Source organism: Calypte anna, chromosome 9, assembly GCF_003957555.1.
Source record: "Calypte anna isolate BGI_N300 chromosome 9, bCalAnn1_v1.p, whole genome shotgun sequence".
NCBI classification, from domain to species: Eukaryota; Metazoa; Chordata; class Aves; order Apodiformes; family Trochilidae; genus Calypte; species Calypte anna.
Window position 1 is genome coordinate 14,368,522 of NC_044255.1, and position 23,816 is coordinate 14,392,337.

At 46.5% G+C, this 23,816-nt stretch overlaps 1 protein-coding gene across 11 annotated transcripts in view; it reads right to left on the reverse strand.

Moving 5' to 3' along the window:
* Nucleotides 1-19,546, reverse strand: part of IL1RAP (interleukin 1 receptor accessory protein) — a 46,006-nt gene extending 26,460 nt beyond the window's left edge. For 5 of the 11 annotated variants that reach the window (XR_003987911.1, XM_030456423.1, XM_030456430.1 and 2 more), the window contains exons 1-2: nt 19,142-19,274; nt 3,440-3,505 (exon numbers count right to left, since the gene is read on the reverse strand). Coding sequence is in view for 10 of the 11 variants with exons in the window: in XM_030456423.1 (XP_030312283.1) it covers nt 3,440-3,464 (25 nt within the window). In the remaining variant the exon portion in view is untranslated. Of the gene's footprint in view, nt 1-3,439; nt 3,509-11,965; nt 12,060-18,848; nt 18,865-19,141; nt 19,275-19,465 lie in introns of those variants that run through there. The other 6 variants (XM_030456425.1, XM_030456427.1, XM_030456424.1 and 3 more) reach the window with 6 other exon arrangements.
* Between the last annotated feature and the right edge of the window lie 4,270 nt (nt 19,547-23,816).

Consider the following 23,816-nt stretch of genomic DNA (forward strand, 5'->3'; position numbering starts at 1 on the left):
CTGGCTGTCTTACAGCCCCTGCCTGTCATGCTGGGGTGTCAGTCTGGGCAGAAGCTGGCTCCAGTCCCAGGCTCATCCTATTACACTGATAGTCCCCCAGGAAACTGTCCCAGGAGTTTCCTATGCCTACACGATGCTTCCTCCCACCAAAGGGCTGTCTGTGCACAGACGTTACCTGCTCACATTAGGTGAATCCTTTAGATAGTCATTACGGGGCTGCTCCTTCTCTGCTAGCAGCAATATTCTCCCGCTTTTCTAATTTCCCAAGACAATTCCCCTTGCACTGTGAAAAGCTGAAGCTTTTGAAAGAATGAGAGAGTATGTTGGTTAACAGGGACAGAGCAATGGAACAAGGGATGCAACTACAGCTACATCTTCTTCAGAAGTTGGTATGTACCATAGGACAGCTTGTTTGAACACAAGAGTTATTATTCCATATTCATACTGACTATTGTATTTTTGTACAACTGGCTTTTCATCTCTTTTAAGCTAGTGTATATTTAAAACAACTTCTGTGGTGCCAAAGAAGTAACTGTAATACTAAAAACTGGGTAAGGATGGCTTAGCTGAGGCAAGGAAACCAAGACGATGCTGAGAACCATTGCAAACAATGACCCAAAGGTCACAGGAAGACGTTCAGACCCAGGCACTGCAGATTACGTATCCTCTCAAACCCAGGACAGATTTGCCCATGCCTACAGCATGAGCAGGTAGTAGACTCAAGCACAAATTCAGACTCAGACTCCAGGTTCTTTTACTCTGTACTACTCAAATCACATTTTTTCCCTCTTCCAGCTTATGGCTCCCTTTCAGCAAATTATTTTGGTTTCAGCATCAGCCTCTATACACAGCAGAAACAAGAGGAGCCAAAGAACAGATGTTTGGAGTCACAGTGCTGGTGGCAAAATCTGGGAGGGAAGAAAAGTTTGCAGATTTGTCTCTTGTAGGGTGAACTACAATTCTGAAGCACTCTGACACTGTGCCAGGGAAATTGTCAGCCATGCTGGCTGAACTGGATGGAAAGGCATCCGCATTACAGCCAGAGCAGTGGGAGTGTTTTATAGCTGAAATGTAGTTTTTTCTGGCTCCTTACCCCTCTGTATGCTCTGAACTCAGCAGACACAGTACCCCCAGCTTGGGCAGTTCCCAGTCAGCATTGCTGTCATTGCTGCTCCCCAAGAAGGACTGCAGAGGCCAGCAGGAAAAGCAGCAGCAAACCACACCAGGACTCCTGCCTCTGCCTCCAGCCTTTCCCAGCCCCCTGCCAGCCTGGGCTGGAGAGAGACAGCGAGCAGGTCCCAACAATTCAGCACTGTATGGCTGCTACAGCAAAGCACAGGAAAAGAGTCAGCCAAAATAACAAATTCCTCCCAAGTTACACAACTTAAACATCCCAGAAGCCAGGTTCCCAGTGAGAGTGACCATCTCCATGGCTTCACTCGGTGTTTGCAGACCACTGGGGCAGCTGCAGACTCTGCACAGACCTCTGCATTCACTCCAGAATAACCTCTGAATCCCCTTCTCCAAGCAGAAAAAGCGAGCCCAAATGCCGCAACGTTCTCAGAGCATGCCCGGTTTCCCACACTGCTCTGTATTTTGACTTTGTAAGGGTTGAAATGAGCTCCAGTTGCCTTTTGGTGCCAGTCCTAGGAACACACAGTGTAACAGAGGGCTGCACAGACGGCTACCCCTCCATCCAAGAACAAACAGCCATCCAAGCCTCTCATGAATAACAAAAGACGATTCGAAAGCCCCGAAGTGGTTTATGATGTCCATGGAACAAAAAGAGAGCTCTGAGCTGAAGACTGGGCCTGTAATCCATGGACACTGCAGCAAACTAAACACATGCACTACAGTAGATTTGCAGAAGAACAAAATCTATTTTAAACTGATCACGTGTCCCGTGTACCACCTTTTGAAACATGTTCCTGCAGCACTCAACAAAGGGCTCTGACCATTCCCTACAGAAACCTCTGCTACAAGATGAATATTTAATAAGCATGAAATACCTCACAGAAATGCACAGAGAGCCTCTATCAAATCAGTTGGCACGAGTCTGTGTGGCCCAAAGGTCAGGGTGCTCATTTCAAGACAACCCCCAGCTTTTAGAGTTGCTCCTAATACTTCCTGAGAAATCCTGATTCAATTGTACCTCCCATCTCTGAACAGCCTCAAGATGACTGCACGTGGAGTCTCAATAATGCTGCCTCAGCAGGAGGATATTGGCGTTGGTGGAGAGCAGAACACCACCTCCAGAAGCACAGGCAAAGTGGGGATTTTCCCAGCCAGCAGCAGCACTTTGCATTGCTGGGTCCCTCCCTCCCCAGGCACTCCTCCTACCTAGGCCCTACCAGAGGAGACTTGGGCCATAATTTTCTTCCTCTTTGTTTTTTTCTCCATCGCTCACCACTTCTATCAAGGTCTCCATTAGCCAGGATGGGACACTCCCTAACTGAAGGCCCCAGCCTACTATGAATGCCTGCAGCTCTTGTGCAAACAAAAGCAGAAAAAGCCTCCCAAACTTCATCCTCTGTGCTGAACCACTGCACTGAGATGAGCCTTGCTGAGATGCATGTGGTGAATCTGGTCCCAGTAATTCAGTGTGGTCCAAGAGATAATGATACAAGACCTGCTCAGGGTATTATAAGTGGTTATCTGCCAGCACAGCACTGGGCAAGGGCTCATGGGAGGACTTTTCAATCCTTTGAATTGCCCTTAATTTCTGAACATTCCCCCCTATAAGACAGTGACTGTTCTTTCCTCCCTCCATTTGCCTCCCACAAATTATGCTGTCTCCCTTCCACCCCAAATAGGAAGTCCAGAACTGAGACACACACAATCTGCCTCTTCACCAGAGCTGGGCTGAAATGTGTGCCAGAGGAGCCGTGAGCATGACAACATATTTCCTGTCAGGAAAGTGACTCAGTGAGAATGAGTATGAGAGCTCCTCTTACTTCAAGAAGTTCCCCTCTCCCCTTTTCGTGTCTGAGGCATGAGTCAGAATCTGAGAGCCGGAATTTCAACCCCCTCCAGATCCTGCCAGGAACAGCTGAGTTCAGATTCAAGTTCAGACCCTGCGTGTAATTCAGAGACAAACCAGCACCACGTGCCAAACTCTGGTTTCACCCCACGCAAAAAGAGGAATAATAATACTGACCAAGCAGGCAGCTTGAATTTGGCAAAAGCACTTTAAGACTGAGATGGTGCTTATTGCTGTTTGCTACAGCATCTGTTTGCACCATGCTCGTGTCCTCTATACATAAGCATTATAAAACACCTCACAGAACTAACATCATGTTCAAGCCGTTTGCTGAAGTATTTCACACACAACTGTATTCATTCAGGAATAATGTCAAGGACTACAGCTGTTTTCTTCTGGCTTTAGATTAGCTCTTCCCACCGATGAGCAGGCAGACCCACCCACGTGCCATGTCCTTACCTGAGCCACTGCCAAGGGTGACCATGGACAGCCAGCATAACCAGCAGAGCAACAACCATCTTCATCCTGCTGAGACAAAGAACACACAGAACTTCTGGTTATTTTACAATATTCATCAACTGCAGACAATTTCTTTTTAACTCTGACATATACATTTACTCTCTGCCCCACCCAATGATCCTTTCATGTTCTTTTTATTTCACTAATATTCTTAAAGAAAAGCATCTGTATGCAGCACTGTCTTGCCTGCAGGCTGCTGTGTGAGCTCTTCAAGCCTGAAGCATGGCTCAGAAGACAACAGCTGAGCTCACTGCCTTAAGCCACTGCAATAGGTTATGTCCATGAGCAAAGGATTAAAGTAGATGCTTGTAGGCTAGAATCCAGCTTTGACTCCCAAAACACTGAGGCTGTGCCAGCAGCACACATGCTGATTTCCAAGAGTGAGTGCAGCAAGCACTGGACTGGTGAGCTGCATCTGAAGCAGGTTTGCACTGGACATGTCTGACGCCAGGCTGGTGCAGTCTGAATTTGCAAGGGCTGCATGCTGGTAGACCTGTGAAAGGGCCAGAGTCCTGACTGCTTCATCCCATTCTACAAGTGGAAAAAGCTCCAGCTTTTTCCAGTCAACCCTCTTTGGACATTTCCTCCTGTGGGGGCCAACCACGTGCCGGGTTTGAACACTTTTGGAAGTATTCTGAACAAGGTTTACACTTTCAAAGCAGCACTGATAGGAGAAAACTATCCTAGACTTCTCTGTTCCTGCTACAGGCACATTTCTGTAATTTGAGATAATGTACACAGCCAGAGTTTCACTTGCTGCCCACTACCACTACCTGGCATTTGGCTCTCAGAGTTGTTCTCTCACTAGACATGACACATCCCTGTGTTTTCTAGGGTTTCCAGGATGCAACTTATAAGCTGGTAGTTCACAGAAGCTGACATTTACTGAGACGCTCTCATTAATCGAGTGAAGGTTGCATTTGATATTCCTGGGTGTCAATGACAAGGGAAAAGAAGATGGTTAAAAGGCTGAACTTCATCAAAGCACCTCAGCTCCACCAGGTAGTGCAGTAATGAGCATGGTGATACTGTCAGGAGCTCACTCATGAGATGACAGGAAATCTGCTCCATCAGGGTGGGGAGAGAGCCACAGAACTCTCTTAAACATGCATAAAACCGTCCTAATATATGCATTACACAGACAGGCTTTGAGCACAAGCAGAGAGCACCTAAGATTGCACAGATTGCAGAGATGAACAAGAATGGGACATATGAATTGTACTACTCAAAATCCAGCAGTGGATATTGAATCCTTCCTTTTCAATGCTGGCATCTGAAAAGCCTTTGTACAGTGCTTTGTCTCTGCTGGGCTCATCTCTAAGAGACAAAGAAAACCGAGAGCAAGCCTGCTCTTCCCTGCACAGTCCATGTAGCAAGGGCTGCAGACTGCTTCAGAAGCCATAATGCCTTCAGAAATGGACAAGAAGTTGAGGAGAAGGTGATTTTCTTCCTTGGGTCTAGATGAGAGGACAGATCCCCTACTTCCTCATCCAAACTGAAATGCCAGCTGATAATTAGCCCTTTCTCTACTGCCACCCAAAACCAGCTCCCAAGTCCACTTAGGAAACTTCACAGGAAGGAACCAAATCAAGCACTCTGCATACTGGAAATGTTTAAGAAAGATAAAACCTCTTTAGGCCAACATGTTGCACTTCTTGGGGGTAGTTAGGAACTTTTGGGAATTCAGGGGCCAGAAGAGAGGGGGTGTAAACAGTGGGGATCATTCTTATAATGAAGATCCCTCCTGGCTTCCCTCTCCATTTTGTCATTAGATAAATGCACATGTCCTAATTCACCCTTATTTTCTAGTGATTCTGTGCTGCATTTTGCACAAATCAGAATTAATTAGCTCCTGAAACAAGCAGGAACAACTACTGATTTTGGAAGAGTTTCTCTCATTTAGAGCAAGGCCATTTACATGGCCTGAGGCCAAAATAAACTACTGTTTCACCCAGTGATATCTCAACCCTTCAGCAAGCTAATATTTACATCCATTAACATACTCATAGGAACGTTCCTTTCAACTGTCTCAAAGCCATCAGGCCTCTGTTCCTACCAGCAAGGTATCTAAGTTTTCCATGCTCTGCCTGCTAGTAGGAAAATTCTGATTTTATAGCTGGTTAGTGCAAGAAAGCAAGAAGCCCTGCACAGTGTTATCTACTTCTGGTTCATTCCAGTTCTCCAGAGATCTCATCAGCAGAGACAGATGGAACACAGAGCCTGTCAGATTACAGCAATTCTTCCATTACTGGAATGGGGCTCAGTTGACCACAGCCCTGGCTGCACTCACACTGTAAAAATAGAAGGCCGTGGAAGGCATCTGCACAGAGTCAAGGGCTGCTCCAGGGTTGTCACCAATAACCTGCCAGCATTTGTCAGCTGAGCTGAAGAAAGACTCACCTCCTTTGATAAAGAAATTGAGAGCTGGAACGCAATGAAAAAGGAGACTGTAGGGCAGGATGGTTTCTGCAGTCCAGCTCCTTTCCTGTGGCATATAATTATTTTTAGAAAATTTTTAAAAATGCCACAGGATCTGATGGTTTGTGCTACTACCACTGCATGGGATCAATTCTTGTGTGCTGGTGCTGCTAGCACTGGGTTGCTTGGCCTTTTAAATGGTCCAAAATCTGTGGATATCCCCCAAAGAGAAGTTGTCTTCCCACAGCAGTTCTGGGGTCACACTCATCAGTTCTCCCTGGGACAGATACTGTGATTCTGCCAGTAACACCAGGAAAAGAGCATTGCATTGCACCCATTCAGTCACAGAGAGAGCGGGTGGGTTTTGCAATAATGGAAGAACCTGATGCCACAGGACTAGAGCCCAGCATGTCTTGCCAGGAATCGAAGAGTTTCCTCAGGTTTTCCAGCAAACTGCTGCTTAGTTTCATGACATCAGAAAGAATGTTGCCATTTTGCCTGTATACTTTGCAGTTCCAGTGGTCTCTGATCAACCTCTTGCACAAGCTAGCACTGAAACACCAGCATCTCTGTCTGCAACCAAAGGAGCCAGGCCAGAGAGGGGAGACCCCAGGCTGCAGCAGAGGGCTTCACCCAACTGCACCCACCCGAAAAGGTCAGAGACCTCACCTCTAGTACACAAGCAAATAAAGTCAAAGTCAAAGACTAAATAAAATCAGGAATCGAATCAGTGAGAAGAGAACACCAGATCAGAAATTACACCACAACTAGAAAGCAGGCAATCAAAGCAGCCAGAAGGTTGGAGAGGTCTGATACATCCTCAGGGCTCCAGGAACTTCTCCTGAGACCAATATGCTTTGAGGTGTTCTTAATGTCTCCATAAATTAACATTTTAATAATTATAATTCATAGAGCGCTTGGGGAACACAATCCATCACTGCTGTTGCTAGAATTTTTTTTTTTCTTTCCAAGAGCTTACTTGAATTGTTAATTTTGTTTCAAATCACAAATTGCTTCCTTTTCCTTTCTGGGCATTTTATTCTTGAAACTTTCACCTTCTGTCTACTGGGGAGCAAAGAAAAGCAAGATGGGAAGAGCAGAGTCATGGAAATGTCTCCTCTTCTTAAAATGAGAGGTGGTGGAAAAGTTTGGTTCTTCCTTCAATACTAGCCAGAAGTGGCCTTTAATGTCAGGGAAAAAGCAAAGCAAAACAAAAAAAACCACAGCCCACTTAAAATACTGTTCAAGACCCACCCTTCCGAGCCAGAGCTAGGAAAGGAATTGTTCATTGCTGCCTTTAGCAGCATGGGCCCTGCAAAGCCTAAACTCAAAATCATTAAAAAAAACAGGATTGATGTCCAATAGTTAATGAAGACTGTTGCACTCAATGTAGCTACCATACACCTATTCTCAAAGACAATGTACCAACCGTACAGAATAATGCTGCACTTTCCAAGAAAATGCCTTTGTCCCTCCTAAGCACAGGCACCTAGGGAGAGCTGACAGGTATTTTGCTTTTCACCAAGAAGTCACACTACCACACACAGAACAAAAACACACTTCAGAACCTTGCTACTAACTGCTCTGGCTGCAAAGGCATTTAAAATAAAGCAGTTTCAAAAAGGAAAAAAATAACACTGTCCAGAGCAGGTTTTACATATTTTCCCTCTGTTAATTCTGTCCTAAGCCCTCCCAGTCAAAAAATTATTTAAGAGCACAGGGCTGCCCCCAGGACAAGGGATGAAGACACAGGAAGGCCAGCAAAAATCAGGGTGAGATCCTTAGGAAATACTTTGCTTCTATACTATGCGGACTTGGGGCTGAAGGCTGGTGGGCTGCAGAGCAGGCCTGAAGCTCAGGAGAGAGGCACAGCTCCTCTGCTCCCAGATCACTGCAGACCAGGAGCCCTGGCTCCCTGCAGCATCACACAGCAGCACTGGGTAAGACTGCTTGGTCCGTTTGCTGGGTTTTCTTCTGGGGAAAATAGACATACAGTCCAAGTAAATTCAAAGAATCCAAAAAACAGACAAAGAGCAGCCTGCAAAAGCAGCTGCAGAAAAGTAATCACAAAAACACTAATGGAAAGTGGGAGAAGGTCCTTCAGCCCTCCAGGAAACACTTTCGCTTTTCAGTCTGTGCAGGAGTAAGTCAGACAAAGGGGGAATTACTGTAGCATAAATCATCTTGGAGCCACTTACCCAGGATCTGCACAGCATCTCTCTGACCCTGCCTCTCCTTCAGAGGAGATTTGGGCACTGCACTGCACTGTCCTTTGCTACAGCACCAGCCCCCATTCATGTCCTCGCCCAAATCAGAACCACCCCCTGCAGCAAGCTGGTCCGACACGGACTGTCCTCCTGAGCTACCTAACAGCACCCTGACATCTCTGGAGATGCAGCAGAAAGACAGGCAATGGGTTCAGAAGTCCAGACTTTTTTCCCCATGAGGAATTAGCATTTTCATTAAATTTTCCTTCCCAGACAGCTGCCAGGAACTGAACAGGAGGGAACCAGCAGCAATGTGATGACAAACACTAAAAGCAGCTCCACCACCTTCCCTGCACTCCTGCAAACTACACCACATTCATCCCTTCAAACACCAGGTGTGCTGACAACGAAGGGCTCCCAACACTACCCTCAAAATCCTTCCCATCTCTCCTAAAGGCAAGCAGCCCAATTTGTCTTGGCAGCAGCTTCCTAACAGCGGCACAATTTCGAGCAGAAGCAGCAGGGCTGAAACCTGGCCTGCAGTCAGGGATACTGCAGAAGCTGGAAGTGTGACCCCATCAGTGCATTCAAAGGTGACACATCCAAAGCAGGAACCTGTGGAGGGTGATGTTGAAGTTGCACTTTCCCTGGGTACATTCTTTCATCAGACTGTCCACTGATGGCCTGACAACAGAACAGGCTGAAAGGATTTGGTTTCCAGGATGTTTCTATTATAAAAGCAATTTATATCATCAGAACCAAAGGAAACATTTAGATTTGAAGCAGTCTGAACCTTTACCAGCTAGAATCACAGTAATATTAAACACTCATTTTGCAGAGGGGAAAAACATACAATAATTAAATTTAATGGGAGTCAGGTGGGAAAGCTGCCCTGGTTAGAGGTTTTCCACATCACTAGCACAAAGCATTTCTGGTCTTCCTTGGCCAAAGCTGGCCACATCACACAGGATCTGGAAGTACAGGCTTGCTGGCACTGGGGAGCTATGGTGCTCACACACAGCTTTACACTCAGGTCTACCAAGTACCCAGAAGGGGGATGGGGTGTGAGGCTGCAGCAAGAAAATCTGAGAATCATCTTCGTCAGTGGCTCAGCCAGCTCTCTGCCAGCTGAGGACATACCATCAGGCATCTAAGGTGGCTCCATTTGCCCATCACCCACCACTGCCTCTCCCTGGACTCCTACACTGCAGCCTGCTGGCTTTTTACTGATTACTTTTTACGAAATCCCCAGCACTGGGGATGAACAGACCCTGCAGTGTGTCACTCCAGAAGTCACCTGAGGTGGTAGCCCCAAGCTATTTCTCCTACAACACAGCAGATAAACCTGCAGAAGCAAGGCGACCTTCAGAGAACATCAAGAGCTCCATGGCAGAGCAGACAGCAGCTCCACCTCAAGCTCAGAGGCTCAGGGACAAGCAGGGAGGTGTTCATTAACAGTGAGTAATTTCTGGGAGCTACCTTGTAGCAAAAGATTTGCTTCTGCAGGTGCCAATGTTTGGACACAGAAGCAACTGCCAGCAGGGATTTGTGATCACTGTTGACATTCAGATACCACCTCCTGGGCTTCCCTCTGGCTCAACAGACTTAACACTATTAATCAGAATTCGAGGAAGAAGTTGTTTTTCCCCCTACAAAGAGAAAAGGAAAAATGTACTATCTAGGCAATGTGAGATGGGAGGGAGCTTGAAAATTATATCTGAAGAAAGTCAGTATCCCCTCCTTTTCTTTTCAATTCTCCTGGGGTCCTCTGAGGGCTCACCAAAGCAGAAATGCCACACATCTTGCACACTGCTCTGCTGGAGCTCAGGTGTTGCTGTGATTTAAACTCCGGTAGCTGATTTAGCAAGCAGAGCACACTGCATTTCATACATTTGAAAACAAACTGGTTCAATAATCTGTCACCTCCTCAAAATATATGCACCACCCCGGACAAGACAAATAAACAGCTGGGGACTGTCACCTAGAGATCTGTGGAGTGGGCTGAAGAGGGGGCAGGCTGAGCCACTGCTATGAAATCAAACAGCATGGATTACTGATGCATGCACACTGGCCACTGAGAAGTTTCAAACACAGATCTACAGAGCACTTCTGTGCACAAGCAAAGGTATCCAGCCAAGATAGTCTATTTTTTAAGTCTGAATAGCCAGGAATGAAAAGCTTCCAACAGAGCTTCAAAGAGAGCTGAGGCTTTCATGCAGGCAGACAACAATGCTTCTATTTTGGACAGTGATGTTATAGTGAAAGGAGAGCTCAGAAATACCCACGTTATCTTCTACCAGAATATAAAATGGGCAAACGGGAAGGAGGGAAGGAGGAAGGAGGGAAGGAGGGAAGGAGGGAAGGAGGGAAGGAGGGAAGGAGGGAAGGAGGGAAGGAGGGAGGAGGGAAGGAGGGAAGGAGGGAAGGAGGAAGGAGGAAAGGGGAAGGAGGGAAGGGGAAGGAGGGAAGGGGAAGGAGGGAAGGGGAAGGAGGGAAGGGGAAGGAGGGAAGGGGAAGGAGGGAAGGGGAAGGAGGGAAGGGATCCACAACCAAGATGGTTCAAAGAACAGAGGAAACAGAAGGAATCCAGATGAGATTCCTCTCTCACAGGAAGAGTCCCACCTAGCTCTCAGGGAGTTACCTGGAGACATCTGAAAACAAGTATTTAATTTATACATTTTGCCTCCTGACCTTTTTAATGTCATTTTAGATGTTAAGCAACTCCCCTGCCTTTCCTTAAGGGATTATGCCCACAATCCCTGTGGACATGGCAGCACGTTCATATTGTGCAACAGATTGCACAGCAACAACCCCAAGCTACCACAGCCCCAAGTCTCAAATCCAGATGAATACAAACACAGACTCAAGCAGTTTTATCAGCTGGGCTTTACTGCCTTTTGCAGGACTGACCTTGGTTATTTGAACCCCAAAGCAGCTTTCCCAGAAGAGGTATCTCCTCATGAGCCCCAGTTCTGGCACAGCCAGTGCTCTGCAGCTCTTTCATCCCCACTGGCACAAACAGGAGCTCCACTGAGCACTTCACGGCAATGGGCTCTCAGACTCAAAAAATGCTCCAAGAGTTTCTTAAGTTCAAACGCGTTGCTGCCAGCTACATACCTGCTCTTTCACTTCATCTCCTCTCCTTAGAACCCTCAGTGCGTTGCAGACTGGAATCCCAGGATGGCTGCTCTGTACTCAGCCAACTTCTTCCCCTTCTTGTTCTCCCCTTCACCTCCCGAGAGGGACACAGCAGGCAAAGAGCTCTCCAAGCACCCCAATGTTTCAGAGCACCACATCACTGTGTTTCACTCCCCTTTCCAAGCATCTCTTTCACTGCGCAGCTGCCGACAAAATCCCCAGGCAGAATGCAACATCTCCAGCACTGCCAGCAGTGTTCACCATGCTGCTGCCAGTGGGTGAAGACCTGATCTCTAATTCTCCCTGCAGTGTAAGAGAAGGATTTTATCAAAGTGATTCCAGGTATCCTGGAAGAGCACTTATTCAAGGGTAAAAGCAAGTCAGTCTGAGTTTTTCTGAGTTTGGCCACACAGTGTTTCCACACTGATGTATTAATCATATTAATATAACCTCATTTAGCCTTACAAGAAAAAGCAAACAAAAATGAGACTTGGAGATGCTTCACTCCCTCTCCCCCAGCTCAGACAGGCTGCTCTGTTAAGTGTGCTGTACACATCAAGACACTGCAGAATTTAAAGCAAGAGAAAAAGCACCAGCAAAAGGCACCAAATCCCAGGAGCTACCTGCCTCCCACCATTACGAGCAGTTCTCCAGAGGTCCTTTACAGCCCTCCCATGGGCCTCCATGTTACCATCCCACCCACCTGGTCATCCTGGTGACTACCACAGCAGCTTTGTTATGCTTGTCTGTCCCTTCCTGGTCAGGACAGCTGCACTCTGTAAAGGGGACTACAAAACCCGGGTACAGAGAGGAACAAAGGAGGAAAAGAAGACACTGAGCAAGACAACCCTTCCCTATGTCACGTGTTACCACATTTGCTCCCCGTGTCTCTAACATTTCCTTCTGCAATACTAGGTTTCACCATCACAGGGAACTTGATCGGCTCTGCCTGCACTAACTCCATTCCTGCAGCTCTAAATTCAACCAGCAGCACCCAGAATTTCCAGTCCAGAAGTCTCCTGTGAGAAGGTCTGCTCTGTGACCCACAGCACCTACAAAGTGAGAAGGCTGAGAGGGAGCTGTAGGCAGCAGCATACTGTGGTAGTCATCAATATCAATTATTTGGGGAGAATATGATGATCTCACTAGGGCAATGAATTCATCTCTCCACCTGAATGACAAACAAAAGGCAATATATGCACTGCTGACATTTGCAAAGGCTACAAGGAGCAGTGACAGGAAGAAATACCTCTGTGTGTTAAAACCTTGCTGGCAAAAGGGCCAAAAATCTCAAGTCTCCAAAATTTTCACTCCTCAGCCCTTTCAACATCAGGAAGGAGATGCCTTCATATTGTCACATCAACACTGACCCTAGCCCAGGGTCTAGAGTCAAGGCACATTTTCCATTGAGAGGGAAGCAATCACTGAACGTCTTTGAAAAGTTTACTTGGTTTCCCCCTCTTGGTCTTTTGACACTTCTTGTCAACAAAAAACAGTCAACTGCACCTGGCAGACAAGGAGGAGGGGGAGAAGATTAGAAAGGAGTAAACTTTTGCCTTCCTAGTAGTCACAGCCCAAGGCTATTCAACAAGGCTGTAATTACCAAGATGCAGCTCCCTGAGCACTTGTGCAACAGGAGAAGAGGAGAACACACTAACTCTGAGAAAAACATTTCCACCTCTGTAGCCTCAGGTCAGGGATGTCTTCGGGTGTACAGCCTCCCACAGAGCCAGAACTGAACAATCTCCTCAAAGTCCACACAGCAACGGCAAAAAGAGAACAAGGAAGATAAAGAAAGGTAAACACACTGAGGCTGTGTCTGTTTGCATTTGCAGGAGAATGGATGAAGGGGAACAACAACCCAGTCCCATTGGGATGCCACTCCATCCCCAGTTTTGCCATGTCCTTCAGTCACCCCAACACACCAGCCCTGTCTGGCTCAACTGAAGCCACCACAATTTGCTTCAGCAACACAGGTTGGGATCCAGCAGCACATTTGTGCCCCTTTCAAAGGTGCCCTACAAGCCACCTTCACAGCCTGCCAGCCTCATCACCCAGGGCAGCAACACACACCCCTTCCTCCACTATCCAGATCCCTCCTTGTAAAACAGCAGCTGGGAGGTGTCTCGTGCTTGAAGGGAAAAAGGGGAAGGCAGCTATTTTGCAACAAAACATACCCACTTATTTGTGTTACAGTGAATTTGTATGGCTCTTACTGTCAGACTGAGGGTTTTCTGCAGATCCCAGAGATCTGAATCAACAGATTGCTGGTTATGTAGGTGGGGCCTTGTGAGATTTGGTGTTTGCAATAGGGCTACCCTCAGAGAAAAAAACAAAACAACAAAACAGAAAACACACTAGAAATTTTTAGCTGCTGCCAGTGTGATTTACTATGCAAAAAGCAAAATTTACTCTGCAAGTGTCTAAGGTTTGAAGATTTTTAAACCCAACCCATAGGTCTAGGGTAGCAGCATGAATTTCTGGTTCATCTACACAAAACCTAAGAGAGGCATCAATCAGCAGTTGTAGTGCAGGAAAACTAGTGCCTGCCTGACAATCAGGCACCAGAGAGCTTATAAACAGCTGTCCCATGAACCAAGCACATTAGTAGGGGCTTCTGAAATCCTTGCCTGTTTCCCCAGCCACATTTGTAGCAGCCTCTCCCCACCTCAGACCACAGCTGTGCATTTCAATGGCTCTAAAGCATTTAGAGATGCTGAGATCAAAGACAACAACATATGAGTGCAAAAGCACAGATTAATTCCCCAAGCTCAGCAGTCACTGGAGCTGATTGGGCTAAATGAACCACATACCCATCACACAAAACTCGGGTTCTGAGCCTGTATTAAATATTAACTACTTCAGAAGTAGTTCCCTTGGAACAAGTCTTTTTGGGGCTGAGGCAGGGCTCATGGAGCCCCAGCAGACAGGAGGCAATATACTGTTATGAAAAATATTTTATTTTCCAGAATAAAGGTCTCAAACCTGTTCCTATAGAACCTGGTAGTCAGATTTCAACTTATTTCAGTAGGAAAGTGACAGAGTTGCTCAGGTTTTTAGCAACCAGCGCGTAAAGAACAAGGCCAAACATAATTCAAAAAGCTATTTCCATTTCTGTTTGTTTTTTACATGATTAAAAAATCCAGTTTAAATATTGCTAAGAAAACTTTAAAATTGAGCAAGATAAGTTTTGGCTTGCTTCCGAGTCAAAGGCAAAGCCCCACAATGCGACTGCAAATCTAACAGATGGGAGTTATTTTTCACTCTTTAAAAATTTCATTCCTTTGCTGTGAGATTAACTGTAATTAGCTTTTTATTTACAACTAGGACAAAAGGTAAAAGGATAAAGGCATGCAGCTCTTACCACAAATCACAGGCAGAAAAAGGAAAAAAAAAAAAAAAAAAAAAAAAAAGCAAAAATTCCCTCTGAGAAGAAAACATCATGTCTTCTTGCCAAGCAGTATAATTGTTATAAATATATAGTTAAACAGCACCCTGCCAGCACTAAGGATAAACATTTAAGTCACAGGTTTTCAAGCTTTCACACACAAGTTAATCGAATATGTAAGAATCATCCTCTAAACCTCTGAAAATATCACATCCCTGTAAGTGGACAGCATCAGGTCTGAAAGAGTCAAGTTATTCCAACACACTTATATTTCAGTCATGCAAGGGATTAAGCAAAACTGTCAGGAAAATAAAAAACCTCCACAAAACACAGTAGCTTTTCTAGTGCAAGAGGCAGAAGGGTATTAAAGCTTTTTTTTTTTTTTTTCTTAATTCCTCTCCTAATTGTGATAACACCTTGGTTTAATAAAGCTGACGACTTCATAAGCTTTTTTGTGAGTGCACAATTCATGTTGTATGCTTCAGAATCAACTGAATACTCTCCCGTGCTAGCTAAGAGATCCCAATACCCATGATGGATGTGGGACATGACCATCCAGTTCTCCTTCCAGGCATGGTAATATCCTTCTGTGGACTCCTAGAGACAGAGCCAAGAAGAGCTGGTAGCTCTTCATGACCCCGCTCAGGGTAGGACTGCTAAGGTAATGGCTCTCTGGGACCTCCCTGGTGTTCACAGGAGGAATCCACCTACCACTCCTCAATTCAGCTAGGATTCACAGCAATCTCCTATAATCTGCCCCAAACAGAGCTTTTAAATTGATTGTCCTTAAGACTCTACACATCAATATAACATTTTTTCATATAAACATGGAGTCAGCATATAACAAAAGAGAGGAGTAGAAGGAACAAAAAGAAGGAAAGCAAAAAGGTCCCAACCTAACAGCAGAGACTTCGACTTCGCTTACTGCAAAAGTTACACTGCTATAATTCTCCTCAATTTACTCACACGAAAAAGTGAAGCTCTTGCTCCCTCTCATTCTCTTTCCCAAACACTCTCAGACACTTCTATCTTTAGCCAGTTATCCTTACTGTGATTATCTTAAAATTGTAATTGGATAATCATCCAGACTTGGGCAAATTTGTGTCGGAGGAATTCCTGGGGATATGGCCCCCATTTGATGAAACTGAGAGATGCTAAATTAGCAATGGGCTGACTGAAGATACAATTCTTCACTTGTAGCAGAAATCCTGTTTTACCAGAAACTTTTAAGGAACATTGTAACAATATATACACTTCTACATTCATAATTCTATATTTTATTATCTCTCAAGGAAGACTCTGAATTTAGGAATATAATGACCTGTGCAGTAATCTCATTGGAAGCCGAGGTCAAACGTAGCAAGTGAGCAGGCAAAGAAAGGAATTCCCCAAATTGTAGGCACTGGTTGAACTAATTTCCCCAAATCTGCTTCTGTTTTGCACTCTGAGCATACATGTGGTTCAGTCACATGCAAAAGCCCTACACCTAACACTGCAGCTGAGAAACCCAAGATTAGCCTTCTGCTTTGCGAAAACATTGGGGTGGGGGGAGGAAAATCCTAAAATACCTCCCAAAAGAAGCAGCTATTTTGCTCCAGTTTAGCAGTGACCAAATCTCAGCCATAGCTTTGACTGATGGCAGAAGAGAACAAAGCAGTTACAAACCACAGGGGAAAGAAACCCACTTGCACACAGGCCCCTGAGCTACACCCAGGCTGCAGGGAGAGGTGTAAGAGAGGGGGTCAGCTCAAGCATGGGCAAACACGACAGCCAGCTTTGCCCTCCTTCAGGATCTGGCCCACCACATGCAGCCAGAGGAGCACCAGGTCTCAACTCTTGGCTCTGCTTATGGGGACAATAAAACCCATGAGCTGTACCAAGAGAAAGGCAGGGGAAGGAGGAGGAGAGCAGGCATCTGAACTGTAAGCTCCACAGTAGAAAGCATTTCAGTTCTCAGATAACATGGTGCTGTTCACAGATTTCAGCTCATATAGGCTTTTCCATATAGCTATTTTTATTCCCAAAGCATTCCCTGTTGCTGTATGATGAAAAGAAAGACCGGACAGCATGGATGCTCAAGGATACGGGAATGCATTCACATGTCGGTTGTGATCTTCCTAACTGTCTACCTTGCTAATGCAACCTGTGCTCTGGAGATCAAGCTTGGGCATCTCCTCTCCCACATGGCCAGCTGCAAGGGTTATCTCACGGCAAGTTTTTGGAAGTCAGATCCTAGCTGAAATGGGAGGACAGTGGACCACAGTGGGAGACGTGGGACAGATGGGGAAAGGCGTGTGAATAATGCCTGTCAAAATAACCAACATAGCAATCCAAACATAATAAGTGAGAATAAGGAATAAAAGGACACATTGTGGCCTTCTTATTCTGGAGGAGGAAAATGCTTTTTCCCTGTTGCTGGTATCTGGAACACACCAGTTTTAAAACACTACAGCTGGGCACTACAGCCTCCTTCCTATATGCATATTTCAGAGCACAAAATTATAGCACAGGGGCAAGAAGGCGGCATTTCCCATACCACCACATTTCCCAGGCTGCCTCCAATATCCCTCCAATATCCCTCACTGCTCTACCAGTCCTCTTAAATCTCTCTTACCTATGTGTTCCTGCCAGGCACTTTAGGGGGAACGCTATCTGATTCAAGGCACGAGCCTGCTCATGCCCAGACCCACACAGTACTCACCCCTGTTGCACCCCCGCTAATGCTCAGTTGCAGGGTACATGGCACAGAGCCTCAGAGATCTGGAATGGGGTGAGGAAAGCCCAGAGGTGTCCAGACACAAGCTTTCCTCCACTAACTCTGGAGGGACCAGGCATGGACAAACTCCAGCAAGTACAGCTCTTCCTATATAACACAGGTGCTGAATTCAAGCTATATCCAGACACATGGAGTGAAAGTCACCAGGCTACCTGCATGTAGACCTGGCCTCTGCCTTGCACAGAGACACTGTGTTAGAAACCCAACCTCTCAACCCACAGCTCTCTGCTTCACCTCTATGCAGCATCTTCCCACCTTTCAATGCCCTGCATGCTTCCACCATCCCAAGTCCTCACAGCCTTACCCTCCACATTCTGCATTATTCTGCATCCTTAACTGTTCCTACAGAGAAGGTTCCCAATGACAGGAACAACATGGCATGCACTTCAAGACCTTAATCCTCTCTGCCTGCACTTCTCTGCTCACTGCAGCCAGATAGACAATGAGGGCAGAAGGCAAGACCCTTCCCAGGGCTGAGCCCTTTCACCAGAAAGCCCATGGCCTGGAGTGATGCTCTCCATGCAAACAAAAGGCATTTCCTGCAAGGAACACAAGAGACCAAGTAAATTTTCCAGACCTGCCAAAAGCAACCTGTTATAAATGGCCCTCTAAGTTATGAGATAGGGACTCTCTACAGTACAGCTAATACATAATACCCCACAATCCTTTTGTGTATAGAAGTGAAAGTTCAGCGATAGTTCTGCATACCCAAGAGGGGCCACAGTTAATAATGGAGTGTCAGGAAAATACTACTTAAATATATATATTTATATATATATTTGTTATGAAATTAAAGAGATAAGGAGTATGCTGCAGTATCCCAAATTCAAAAGTAAAAAACCTTTTCTAGGATAACGAAGATAAATGCACAGAACAGAAGCCATCATGTATAAGAAAGAAAGAAAGAAAAAAAAAATATCTGAGCATTATGAACAGCTATTCACAAAGCAGAGCTTAGAATGGAAAGAGAGCAGGCATATGAGTGTATTTATAAACCAGTTCATGGTAACATCCTGAGGCCCTGAGATCAGGATCCTGTTGTGCCGAGCATGTACAGACACACTCCGAGGAACAAGCACTGCTGCTGTACCCAAAGGAAGAGACACTGGCACAGACAAGGGCCACCTGAAGCACTAGAGCCCTGACGGTATTTTTTTTCCCCTCCACCTTTTCAGGAAAGCGTATCAGTTTCCACCTAAATGCTCCCCACAAAAGGCTCCGCAGAAAGGGGGCAGCTGTTCCCAACAAACACACAGCAAAAGGCATCCTGCTGCCAGCATCTAACTGCTTCCAGGCTGTTCCCTTGGATGTGTCTCTTCCACTTTATTTTCCTGCTGCGGCTAAAGCCTGACCCCTTCCTCTTCCCCCTTCCATTCCAAAGATCCCTTTGACAGCAGAAGAGAATCAGTACCCGAGACTCACGCATTTGCAATGCGGCTGAAAATTAAAGTTGCATCCGCCAATGCATATAGCGCTCTAGCTAGGAATATCCAAATACCCTGGCCCAAAGGAGGGAATTCCAGCCACACCACATCCCGGGCTCGGGAGGCACTGACAGCTCGGCTGAAAAGCCGGCCGAGACACGGACCCACGGTCCCGCACTTCGGCCCAGTCCTGTCCGCACACCGCCCGCCTCCTTCCCCAGGGGCGGGGGGTGGGGTGTCCCGCAGCAGCACAGCCGCCCCCGCCCGCCCCTCGGCCACGTTCGCTCTCACCGTGCAGAGGCGGCTCGGTCCGGGGGACGCCGGGCGCTGCTGCTGCTGCTGCCGCCGCGGCTCCTCGGGCTCTCCCGAGCCTCTTTTCCTTCTTTCTTATCCCGCCGGCCGAGGAGCGGGGGCTGCTGCCGGCTGCGCGCCGCCGCTGCCGCCTTCCCCCCGCGCACCGCCGGTGCTGGAAGCCGCCTCCTCCCTCAGAAACTTTCCCTCCCAGTGCTGGGGGGAAGTTCACGGCCGGAGTGCACCGGACACCCCGTGCCCCCGCCCTGCCGCCTACACCTACAGAAACACGCGTGTATCCCACCCCCGCGCACTAGAGCTCACCTGAAGACGCTCCCTTCCTACTCCTCTTCTTCCCTCTTCTCTTCCTCGTCCCCGCCCCGGGCCCGCCCCCGGCTGCCCCTTTCGGGGCGCCCCCGGCTACGGAGCAGCACCGAGCCCCGCGTAGGGGCTTGGGGGGGCGTGATGCGGGGTGAGCGGCGTTTGTGAGGCGGCAGCCCCCGCGACGCCCCTCAGGCGGTTGGAAGGGTCCTGCGGGGAGGGGGCGGGTTAGGCGGCCGTGTGCGGGCCACGGCTCCCTCTCCTGGCCTCCGCTGTCCCGGCTCCAAAGGACAGGCAGGCAGCTGCCTGAAATCAGCTCCCCATCCCCGTGCTGCCAAGGGACACCTGGAGCCTTTGGAGCTCAGCCCCGTTGTCTGCTTCGGTAGAGAGGAATGGCCAGCGCAGCCCCAACGCTGCTGCGGCCTTAAAGCAGCTGCAGCCCCTTCTGCTCCCCGCAGGTCGCTTGCTGCCTCTCAGGAAAAAGCAAAGTTTCCCCTTATCCCCTCTGAGGTGTGCTGGGGGGTAAGGGCTCCCTGGCCAGAACCGTGGCACTGCACAGACCACCTCACCCCAAAGAAGTGGGCTCAGCGTAATGTAACCAGAGGTGCTGGGGCACTGCTCTGTCACTAACCAGCTCTGCACATAGGTACTTCATCTTCAGGGGCTGCCCAGCACACCTGGCACACTTCTGTGCATCAGCAACACTAACACCTTCTGCTGTATGGCTCCAGATGGGACTCATTTTGGTGATGAAACAGGAGTGGGCACCTGAAATGGACTCCAAGGGAAATAATAGTAAGGATGAAGTGCAGAAGAAGGATCTGTAGAAATTTGGGCCCCTACTTTTTCCTGCAGAACACATCCAGTGTTAATCAGCGCAGCACCTAGTGCAGGAGCACCCTTTTCCCAGGCAAAGAAGAAAGCTCTCCTTTCAGGCTGGCCGAGCTCTTCCATCCTAGCAATAAGTGACCTGGCCTTATTCTTGCCTTTGTCACCTCCTGGCAGCCTGACAGCAAAGTGGAATGTCTGAACACAAAGCCTTTCGTGCTAGAGAAACGCCTATCCGTTCAAAATGCTGCAGCACTTTTTAGCACGAGTAGATACAACACTGCATCCGCAATGGACTGAGTTCAGGACTTCAGTTGTTACTCCTAGGAGATGGCTCCAGGATATCTAGGAGGCCAAATTTCGCTCCACCCCATGAAGCCCCTCTGCAACAAACCCATGCTGGAGAGCAGGGCCAGTTGCACCTGGTGCCACCTCTCATGGCCACTACTAGCACTATGTCCCCATCTTCTCTGCAAGGCTGCTTGAGGTAACACTGCACACACGCTTGCTGCTGTGAAGGGATGTCCTTGCCAGCCCAGCTGAGCTCATCAAGGGCACACCTGAAGTTCTCCTACATCCCAAAAAGTAGTGGCTATGGCCTGGCTGTCCCACAGGGTGTGAAGGATCTGCAGTGAGAAGTCAGCACTGCTCCCACTGCTCCAGCAGGAATAGCTCTTCCTCCTGCACCTCTCTCCCTTTCCCTTCCCAGGGCTCTGGCACAACAAAATTAGGCACAAAGTTTCCTATGTCAGCAGCTTTCTTCTCCTGGTAGTGAATGCCCTTGAAAATCTGCCTACTACAGGCTTGTGCTAAGAGTCAGCTCTTCTCAAGCCATCTCTAACCCAAATCCATTGAAGTATTAAAGTAACTTGTTAAGGCAGAGATCTCTGTAATTTACCCTACTCTTAGCACAGCTCCATCCTACCTGCACAGCTCCAGGATCCATGTTATCTTGTCTGGAGCTACTTTAGGTATTCATACACTTAGCTACATTATGGAATATAGGCAAAACTGAAATAGCAAGGCACATCTTATGAGCTGTATTTTCCAGCATACTTAGAGAAATATGTGTTTAAAATCTTCTGTTGAAACTCGACAGTCCACTTTTCTCATAGAAGATGAAATAACAAAAGGTTTGCATATTTTAGTCATATTTAATGCAGCTGTGGGAGTAGCTCAGCTGCTCCAGTGGTTGTTACAAGAATTAAATAATAATAATAATAATAATGATACTTTATTCTAAGTAATATCTGCCATCCATAGATACAGATCTGGGATAGAAAATGTCATTATTCTTGTTTGGGAGGATCCAGGCACTGTTGCAATACTGGTCATGCAGGTTAACAGTCATTGACACATACACCCTGGGAAATCCTTTCTGTTCCAAAATCCTAACCTGCCAGTGCAAGTTAGGGTGTCGAGGCCAGTGTCATTAATTTTTTCTGATTTTGATGGAAAGACAGAATTTAACTTTAGACTTCACTGAAAGGCTCCTGAGTTAAAGGTTCAACACCAAATTTCTAAAGATTGTTTTAAGGCTACAGTTGATAGCAAAGCCTCAAAACACACCTTCCTATTATATTTTCCTATGATTGGTTTCAAACTCTTTTTGCTTATAGCTGGAAATAATCAGCAATTCCCTACTGTAAAATAAGGGCAATATTGCTCACTTGGGCTCAGTGCTGTCATAACGATTATTTTTGTATTGCTATTTTTTCTCCCATCCTCTCTCCATACTTGTGCATGCTATTTCTGTGCAGGTTAAAATGCTACAGAGTTACACCCTAGAGTGAATTATACTACAGTTTGACGAGCAATTCAGTAAATAGAAAACAGTTTTTAAGCCCAAAAAAAGCAGCACTGTACCACAATTTTTGCGCATGGAGCAAAGAGTAGCATTACTAAGTAAAACCACAGGGGGGACTTAAATAGCAGAGGAATGTGTTGGTGTTCAGCCAGGACACTGGAGTTGCTGGCATCATTAATGCTGTAAAAATATTCCACAGATCTCTAGTAACAAGTGGCCGAAGGCCTCATTTTGCTGCTGCTCTCTTCCCACTGGGCAATTTAGAACTAGAAGCGCAGAAGGAGCCTGGATTCTACAGCCCAGTTCTCAGCCACTTCAGGAACAATGTTGTTTATGTTTTTTAATGAGAAGGACCATGCTCCAAATTAAAATAAGTTTGTGTTTTCTGCCTATTACTTCTTCTAAAAATCTAGTAATCTTCTGAAAATCTATCATGCTCCTGATGGTCTGGAAACTTTGTGTAATTTCCATCACCAGTTTATTCCCACATATTTTGACACCAGCACTGGCTCCTCTTTCAGTATCTGTTAGGCTCAACACTCCTTAATCAGGTATTTCTATGGATACGGTTCTTGCCACCTTTTCCATCTGAGCTACACAGGACTGGCTTTTCAATCTCTTTTCTTAAATGACTCTCAGTTCACCTCAGACCTCTTCCCTCCATCTGCTCTGGTTTCAATTAATCTTGAAGTTCATATGGATAACCAAAAATAGTTATAGTATTAAATAAGTGGAGGTCTCACTGATGCTTCATACAATGACATTAAAGCCCTCATTTCTCACTGAAATACCCTACCTGGTAATCCCAAGATTGCATTTATCTTTCTGCAAATAAGCTGTAGTGGTGAGCTCATATTTCTCCTCCATTTCTGCTTGAGATGATAAATTCCCAGGCTGGGTCAGAAACTTGCTACTATTCTCTTGTCTGTTCCCAATTCTCTTCTATTTGTCCCAACTCTCAGACTGAAAGCAGTTTTCCAATTTGCTTGTTCTAAGCTAGTATTTCTGATACTGAGAGATCAAGGTAGTTTCATAACCTCTGAAAGACATGTTCCTGCTTGTTACTTTACTCACACCCACCTAACCCATTTTTCTTCCTAGTTCAGGAAACAAGCCCTAGACTACATATAATTATAGTCTGTGGAGTTATAAATGAGTATGCCTTCTGTGTTTTACACCTACATTTTAACTGGCATTGAGAAGAGCATGCCTGATAACCTAAGATACAGGACACAGAAGAAAGTGGAGAATGACAGACATTTCTAACATAGCAGCACATGGACCTCCCATCTGCTTCTGTCAAGGGAGCTGAGGTTACCCACACATGGGTGTAAGGGTTGAATTCTGCTGAGACCATTTTCCAGCAAGGAACCTGTGCCTGGCTGTGCAGGGAGACATGGCTTTCAAGAGAGGTATGTGCTACCCAGTCACCAAAATGCATGAGGAATTGCAGTTGTAGCTGTGTCAGGTGAGCTTGACTAACATAGACTGTGTATTCATTTCCATATTGACTATGTCCAAACTAGATCTCAAGCCACCTCAACTCTCTGGTAAGTCACAGCGAGGAAAGATTGGAAGCACAGCTTCATTTTGAGTCCATCTACATTTTTTTCCTCAGGATGTAGCAAAAAGCTGTAGTCCATGTTCATGTGCTAAATATTGTTAGCATCTCTTCCTCTGTGTTACCATGGTGGTAGGACTGCTAATGTAAATGGGTCT